Genomic DNA, 9,382 nt, shown 5'->3' with positions numbered 1-9,382 from the left:
GAAACTTTGAGGAACAAAGATGATGGCAAAGCCCCCAAACTGGATCAGTAACTGTGACAATAGTGTGTGAACATGTGTAGCTGTGTACAGTCTTATTTAATGAGTTCAGTATTATTTCTCTGAAGACAGAACAATATTATTTCTAATGTGTTTTATATTCTATAATAAACACACACACACACACACACACACACACATATATATATATATGGAGGTGTAGACAGGATAATTTGGGATTTTTCAATTTTGTTAAGTCTACTTAATTGAGAGGTAACTTTTTCACATACGGTTGATAATACACTAAATTGCCAGAGCAGGATGCACAAGTACAAGATGGTAGATAACTTTCTTTCTAGTGCATGGATTTATTTCTTTAACAAGAAAGGAAAATATCTCCAGGAAAGAGCCATATTATATTCACATAAAGCATAGTGAACTATAGGAAGACTTAGTGAGTGTTTTGAAAATTATTTAAAGTTGTGTTAGTTAACATAAGTCTGATAGACCCTGGGATGCCCCAGAATTGCTTGTACCAAAGTTTTATATCAAATTCTTATTGACAATTTTTGGTAGGAAATAACTGTGTATTAACACAAATTTCAAGATTTCACATGCATTGTTGTCTAAAGGTATTTTTCTCATCAAAATTGTAGAGATAAGAACTTTCTACTAAGGCAAAATATTATTTTACATATGAAATATCTTCTTTTGAAACAACTTATTTAGAGCAAGTTTGACATCTTTATTCCTCAGGCTGTAGATCAAGGGATTCAGCATGGGCACAATGATAGTGTAAAACACAGAAGACACTTTGCCTTGATCTTTCGAGCTAACTGATGATGGCTGAAAATATACGAATCCCAGTGAACCAAAGAAGACAGCCACAGAAGAGAAGTGGGAACTGCATGTGCTAAAGGCTTTGAATCTGCTCTCAGTGGATTTGATGCGGATGATTCTGGCAATGATAAAGCTGTAAGAGCTCAAGATTGTCAGAGTTGGAACACAGAAATTAAGAGTACTGAGGCACAGAAGTACTGTCTCATTGACAAATGTACTGGAGCAGGCAAGTTGAAACAATGGAAGAAGATCACAGAAGAAGTGATTTACTACATTAGCCTTGCAAAAAAACACTTGTAGCATGCAAACAGTATGAATTGTGGCTTCAATGAAGCCTATGCTATACACGCCACCTATCATCCAGAAACAGACTTGGTAAGACATAGTGACATTATACCTCAAGGGGTTACAGATGGCAACATAGCGGTCAAATGCCATTGCAGACAACATGTAACATTCACATAAAACAAACGCTATGAAGCAGTAGAGCTGAGTCATGCATCCAGGATAGGAGATGACATTCTTCTCTGTCACAAAGTTCACCAGCATTTTGGGGATAATGACAGTAGAGTAACCAAGGTCAATGAAGGACAGACCACTGAGGAAGAAGTACATGGGTGTTTGCAGGTGGGAGCTGAGCAGGATCAGGATGATCATGCCCAGGTTTCCTAACACTGTGAGCAGGTAAATTCCAAGAAAGAGGAGGAACAGGGGCAGCTGCAGCTCTGGTTTATCTGTTAATCCAGTGAGGATAAATTCAGTCACTCTGGAATGATTGCCTTCAGGCATTTCCTCCTGAATATTTTTTGTAAAAAGTGGGAAAAAGATGGTTTATCACTCTTCAGTTGATTCTCACATTGAATTAGAATATTTTTACTGGATTTTCTTCTGTTTCCTACAGCTCTTCATGGGTGGTACCATTAAAAGACATTAACATGAGGCTTACAAATAAATACGTAGGCTGGAGTTGATGATTTAGCTCAGTGGTAGAGCACTTGCCTAGTAAGCGCAAGGCCCTGGGTTCGGTCCTCAGCTCCGGAAAAAAAATAAATATGTAGTATATCTATATATATCTGAATTCCATAAACCCACAAAGAACAGCTATAACAAATTCTATACAGTTATCTAGAAATTTCTCATGTCTATCTTGTAAATATTTTTGTATTAAAATAACAGCATTATCCAGGAAAACAAACAATATCTATGAGAAACTGTCACCATTAGTTAATGAAACTTAAGCAGTCTTAAAATATTTATTTGTCTGTGCCAAGGAGATAAGGCTATGGCACAGATCTCCATACCCAAGTCCCACCTGGAGGGACCTGGTCTCACAGGAGTGCTGTCACATCGAAGTTCACAGGTGAGACCATCACTTTTCCCCAATAACCAGCCAAAGAGGTACATTCCAGGAAACCACAGCCCACAGGACTCACAGAGTACCTAGGAAGAGGAAATTACAGTTTCTATCAGCACCCGGGAGCTAACCCTGTGACAGAGCTCTCCACATCCAAATCCTTCCCAGAGAGAGCTGGTTTCCCAGGAGTGCTGACACACATAAGATCACAGGCTCACAGGCACAGGAGGGAAAAGCTCCAGTTAGAGACAGCAAGACCAGCTAACACCAGAGACAACCAGATGGTGAGAGGCAAGCGCAAGAACCTAAGCAACACAAATGAAGTTTACTTTGCCTCATCAGAACCCAGTTCTCCAACCACAGCAAGTCCTGGAAATCCCAATACACCTATAAATCTAGATTCAGATTTCAATTCATATCTCATGATAATGTTAGAGGACTTTAAGAAGGACATAGATAACTCCCTTAAAGAAATACAGGACAATACAGGTAATTAGGTAGTAGCCCTTAAAGAAGAAAGACAAAAATCCCTTAAAGAGTTATAGGAAAACACAACCAAGCAGGTGAAGAAATTGAACAAAACCATCCAGTATCTAAAAATAAAAATAGAAACAATAAAGGAATCACAAAGGGAGAGAATCCATTATAGAAAACCTAGGAAAGAGATCAGGAATGAAAGATGAGTGTATCACCAAGTGAATGAAATATGTAAGAGAGAGAATCTCTGGAACAAAATATACCATAGAAAGCACTGACAGAACAGTCAAAGAAAATGCACAATGCAAAAAGCTCCTAACCCAAAACACTCAGGAAATACTGGACACACTGAAAAAACCAAACTTAAGGATGATAGCTATAGAAAAGAGTGAAGATTCCCAAATTAAAAGGGCAGTAAAGATATTCAAGAAAATTATAGAAGAAAATGTCCCTAACCCAAAGAAAGAGATCCCCATGAAGATACAAGAAGCCTACAGAACTTCAAATAGACTAGACCAGAAAAGAAATTCCTCCTGTCACATAATAATCAAAACACCAAATGCACAAAACAAAGAAAGAATATTAAAAGCAGTGAGGGAAAAAGGGGAAGTGACATATAATGGCAGACTTTTCAAAATTACACCATACTCTCACCAGAGACTGTGAAAGTCAGAAGATCCTGGGCTGATGTCACACAGACCGTAAGTAAACACAAATGCCAGCCCAGGCTACTATATCCAGCAAAACTCTCAATTAACATATATGGAGAAGCCAAGGTATTCCATGACAAAAGCAAATTTACTCGACATCTTTATACAATACAGCCCTACAAAGGATAGTAAATGGAGAACTCCAACCCAAGAAGGGAAACTAGTTGCTAGATAAAGCAAGGAAGTAATCTTTTTTTCAACAAACTGAAAATAAGATAGCCACACAAACATAATTTTCCTTCTAACAATAAAAATAACATGAATCAACAACCACTATTCCTTAATATCTCTTAACATCAATGGTATTATTTCCCCAATTAAATAACATAGACCAGGGTTGGGGATTTAGCTTAGTGGTAGAGCACTTGCCTAGCAAGTGCAAGACCCTGGGTTCAGTCCCCAGCTCCGAAAAAAAAATAGACTAACAAACTGGATACACAAAGAGGACCCACATTTTGCTGCATACAGCAAACACACCTCCGTGACAAAGCAAGACAACACCTTAGAGTAAGGTATACCAAGCAAATTGCCCTGAGAAGCATGCTGGAATTGCCATTCTGATATCCAATAAAGTCGACTTTAAACCAAAAGTTATAAAAAGATAAGGATGATGGTTCATAATTGTCAAAGGTAAAATACACCAAAATAAACTCAATTCTGAATATCTATGCTCCAAATGCAAGGACAAAAAGAAACTTTACCAAGCTCAAAGCACACAATCATAGTGGGAGACTTCAACACCCTATACTCATCAATGGACAGATCACGGAAACAGAAACTAAACAGAGACACAGTAAGAGTAACAGAAGTTATTAACCATTAAAGGTTGTCTATAGAACATTTCATCCTAAAACAAAACAATACAACTTCTACTCAGGACGTCACAGTGCCTTCTCCAAAACTGCCTATATAATTGTTCACAAAATAGGCCTCAACACATACAAGATTGAAATACAGGGGAACATTCTCAAAGAAACAGGAGAGAGAGGGGATAGGATAGGAGTTTTCTGGAGGGGAGATCGAGAACAGGGATAACATTTGAAATGCAAATACAAAATATCCAATGAAAGAAAAGAAAAATATATGTCAAGACAGCAAAAAAAAAACCCCAAAAACAAACAACCCCCCCAAAAAACCAAAAACCAAACAGAACAACAACAACAAACAACAGAAGAAGAAGAAGAAGAAGAAGAAGAAGAAGAAGAAGAAGAAGAAGAAGAAGAAGAAGAAGAAGAAGAAGAAGAAGAAGAAGAAGAAGATTGAATCCCATGCATTTTTATCAGATCACCATGGACTAAGGCTGGTCTTTAATAACAATAGAGATGACAGAAAGCCCACACACACATGGAAGCTGAACAATGTTCTATTCAGTGATAATTTAGTCAAGGATGAAATAAACAAAGAAATTAAGGACATTTAGAATTTAATAAAACTGAAGGCAAAACATACCCAAACTTATTGGACACAATGAAAGCAGTGCTAGGAGGAAATCTCATAGCTCTGAATGTCTCCAAAAAAGAAACAGGAGAAAGCATACACTAGCAGCTTGACAGCACACCTGAAAGCTGAAAGCTCTAGAACAAAAAGAAGGGAATATACTGAAGAGGAATAGAAGGCAGGGAGTAATCAAACTCAGTGCTGAAATCTACTAATGTAGGAAGAGAAAGAAGTATACAAAGAATCAACCAAACCAGGAGCTGGTTCATTGAGAAAATCAACAAGAAAGATAAACCCTTAGCCCTTCTAATAGGGGGTACAGGGACTGTATTCATCTAAATTAACAAAATCAGAAATGAAAAGGGAGATATAACAACAGAAACCAAGGAGATTAAAATATTTATTTAAATATTTATTTAATATTAAGATTTAATATTTATTTAACTTATTTAATATTTAAAAATCATTTCTAATTATAAATAAAGAGATGAGACTAGCTCTTTGTTAATTACAATGTTCTGTATCAAAGTGTACTTAATATATAAAAAAATTTGAGGAAACATGTCAATGGTCATCATCAAATGGCAGAAGATGCAAGAAAAAATCATTAAACTTATTAGTAATTTAATACAAAGTATAATTTCTTTATATATACATTAAATGAAAGAAATATATCATTGTTCTTAGAATTGCAAAGTTGTGTGGAAGGGAATTAAAGAGATACAGAAAAAGAAAGGCATCCCCATTCATGAATCAATGAAAATAACTTGTGACAATAGATATGCTTTCCAGATCTTTTTAAAACTCAATTATGTACTTATCAAATATGTGATATTTTTAATTTGATTTACATATACATATGTCATTATATCATCATTCAAACTATGTGATCCACAAAAATCATAACTAACTTGAAACAGGATAATGGAGACCTTAAACTCTTTCCTCTTGAATTTTACTACAATGTAGTAATAATCTGCATCATATGCTTTAGTCACAAATGTAGGTGGGCCAATCAAAATGGAACATATCTGATATCCCAGAATGCATATATATGTGTGCTTGGGTGTGAGGCTTTTATTATAAATCCATATGAAAATATTTTTTATTTCATGGCATTGGTGTAAATTGGTGCTTGTTATTTAATATGAAACCTTTTAAGACACCATTAAATAAAAAAAATGAATTACTTTAAAGAATGAAAATTTTATAACATGCTACACTTTACTATATGTGTTATAAAAGTTTAAACTAAATTAGAGCACTGAAATAGCCTGATTAGACAAAAGATTCTCTCACAGTCTGGTACATTTTCACCTGCCTAGAACACTTACCATCTACTGTCTTCCTGTTGTGTACCTTGTGATTTATTTCAAATATCCAGTTTTTCTCAACATTGGGACATTTATGTAAAATACAATCAACTATTGTCTTCACCACTACTTATATTATCACAGGGTGTGTTCATCCCTCCAATCCAAAAATAAAGAAAACTAAATACTTTCTAGTTATCAATACAATAAAAGTTAAGTACAGAAGGCAGATACATAATCTAAAGCCTTTCTTCTGTGTCTTCTATCTGAGACAGTTCACTGTCAGCAATTAAGCACCATGACAGAGAAGGCTTCTGCATTTCATTTTCCCAACCTTGACACATGAGCCAAATTAACTTCTGTTCACTACATACTAACTATCATACAATGTCATAGTCTGTCATTCCAGCACAAAGCATATTAACACATAGTAAAACATGTGCTTCCATAGTTCCCACTGATCCCACTGGCTATCTGACTAATTTCCTCTGTTCCCTGACTCTGAAAAGGAAGTCTTGGACAATAAAGGTTCTTAACCCAAAAGCTCCATTATGTCCTACTGTGACACCATACACTTGACACTAGCCATCAGTGTCTGGCCCAATTGAATAAATTCCCCGAAGTCATCGATTCTTCTGCTTCCTGTTCCTTTAAAAACTCCTTCATATTTCGATGCCTTTGACCTTGGTGGACAATCTCAAACAGCCTCACCTATGTCAGTTGTCCTATTCTCCCTTTAGCTGATACATTGCGTCATCAGTCTTGCTTTTCTCTTAGTGTTACTGGAGCAGAAATCACATACAACAGCCTTTAATACCTAATATTTATAATTTGTCCAGGTTGTGCATATCCAGAAAGTCATGACACCACAATAATGAAGGTGATGATTTATGTAACATCCTCCAAAGTTTCCTCATGTACTGTTACAGTTTATGTGTGTTCAGAATGCTTAACTTGATACCTCCACTTTTAGTTTGACTGTACAAATAAATGGCAAATTATTAACTCTCTACACTGTTTTGAACAGAATATATTTTTAATTTATCTTTAGGAAGATAACTTTAGGAAGATTTTATATTGATCAATTCTTCTAGTGTCTCTGCCTTTCACCCCGTGGTAAGAATTTTTGTATTGTTTCCTATAGATTTTACTATAATACTTACCACATTTAAGTACAATGATTCAGTATCTTTCCTTTTGTCCCTGGCTTCATTCAGTTTGTATAATATCTAACATGTTTGCCCATGTTGATTCTGAATATAAAATTTCCTTTGGAGAATGAAACAAAGTTATGTTATTTAAAAAGTAATTACTTTTAAATAAGGCTACACAATAATGATGAAATCACTAAAATACATCTAGACTTTTAAATTTTATTATACTTTAAAGATTTATCTAGAAACTATTTAAATAATTCTGTACTATCTTGCCATAACCTTTGCTAAATCTCCACAAACATCCTTTGTGTTGTGCTTTATGTATGAAAACTCAGGAAAATACATCATAGTTATATGAACCCAGGAAACATTAAAAACATATCTTAGAGTTAAAATATTGTCTTTGAAAAATAGCATTTTATGAAGTGATTAGCTGAAAAATCATATGCAAAACTATTCTAACATTTATAGAGAAGTGTAACAAATGCTCGCAGGATGACGCTGCTTCTAGAAGCTATTAATTGGATGTGAATGTGAATGTAGAGTAGGAATCATTCAATAGTGATAAACTAAAATGATGTTTTAGGGGTTGAATGATAGGGATGCATCACACAGAGCCTTCTCTACAGTCTAGAAAGAGAGCCTACTACAGTCTAGAAGGATAGAGGAAGATAGACCGTTTGATATCATACTATGCAAAAATCAAGTGTTAAAATAACAGTTTTCATGCTCAATATTATGGATGCACAAAAATTATCAAAATATTTAAAACTTTACATGTTTGATTAAAATGAACAAATTGTCTTAATGATGGAAGAAAAATGTCATAAAATAAAGTTACCTTATGACTTGTACGAAATGGGGGGCATGGCTTAGATAGAGTATTAAAAGCTAAACATATCCAGGCAAATTGAATGATTATATTAAAGTTAGTTATACTCAGTTTCTGTTTGACCAATAGTACAATTAGGGAGTGTATTCATTGTTACCTCAGATATAGTACAGCAAATTAAATAAGCTTATCATTAACATTAAATCAACTTAACCATTAAATAAGTCTGGGATAATGTTAGGTTTATAATTTTTCCTGCATTCTCATATATCTCTTCAAAATATGAGTGACCATTATTAATTACATTCCTAATATCTAGAGACTGGATCTCAGAATGTCTTTCTCATTCCTATGTGGAATGGTATAAGAGAAACTGAATTGGATCCTTACCTTTTTACTACTTGGAAACCTTTTCCCAATTTTGTGTAAACTTTAGAGGCAGTGAAATTCACATAAAATAATTCTGTAGTAGGTAATAATAGTTCAAAAATAACTCCCCCACTTTCTTTACTCAGAGTCTGATCAGGACACAGATTTCAAATTTTAAGTGGTTCACATATTACAAGTCAAGTGCCTTAATTCATATGCTAATTTCTCAAACCAGTTAGTGGAACTTTAGTAACTTAGAAAACCACAACTTCAGTTAGAGAAGTTTTGATATATAACGGTTAATATTATATATATGAAACACACACATAATGAAAATCTCTTGAGTCCCTATCATTAGTGTGAGCTGCATAGAATGACAGGGCTGGGAGAGATAAGAGCAATTAAAATTTCTTTCATTCCCCCTGTGACACTCTTATCTCCCTGTTGTGTGCTTTTCTCTGTTTTAAAATACTAAACCTTGGTGGGTTTGCCTGTATGAAGCATATATGACAATGGTTTTCAAAATAATTTCCGAAATACTTTAAACCATATCAGTGTGTGTCTGTTTATTTAAGCGTGGGGAAATAATAATTTGTAATTTTTATTAAATACATTTCTTTCATGGTTATTTAGTGTTCATAGAAGGCTTCATACCAATACTGTTCTTACTATCCACAAAATAGAAACAGAAGGAGCACTACCCAATTCCTTCTATAAAGCCACAGTTAACTGTTATGCCTAAACCACACAAAGACCCAACAAAGGAAGAGAACGTCAGACCAATTTCCCTTGTGAATATTGATGCAAGAATACTCAATAAAATTCTTGCAAACCAAATCCAAGAACACGATCATCTTCCATGATCATGTAGGCTTCATCCCAGGGATGCAGAGATG

General features: G+C 34.8%; 1 protein-coding gene across 1 annotated transcript; it reads right to left on the bottom strand.

Moving 5' to 3' along the window:
• Positions 1 to 687: 687 nt before the first annotated feature.
• On the bottom strand, positions 688 to 1,626 carry Or8g52b (olfactory receptor family 8 subfamily G member 52B). Its single transcript, NM_001000470.1, has one exon. The coding sequence runs from the start codon at positions 1,624 to 1,626 to the stop codon at positions 688 to 690; it is 939 nt and encodes a 312-aa protein (NP_001000470.1).
• Between the last annotated feature and the right edge of the window lie 7,756 nt (positions 1,627 to 9,382).

This window comes from Rattus norvegicus, chromosome 8 (genome assembly GCF_036323735.1).
Source record: "Rattus norvegicus strain BN/NHsdMcwi chromosome 8, GRCr8, whole genome shotgun sequence".
Classification (NCBI taxonomy): Eukaryota; Metazoa; Chordata; class Mammalia; order Rodentia; family Muridae; genus Rattus; species Rattus norvegicus.
The sequence above is the reverse complement of the archived record's forward strand: the minus strand, read 5'-3'. Positions and strand labels throughout refer to the sequence as shown.

Coding starts and splice junctions, on each gene's coding strand:
- Or8g52b (NM_001000470.1), bottom strand. CDS start 1,626: ATGCCTGAAGGCAATCATTCCAGAGTGACTGAATTTATCCTCACTGGA.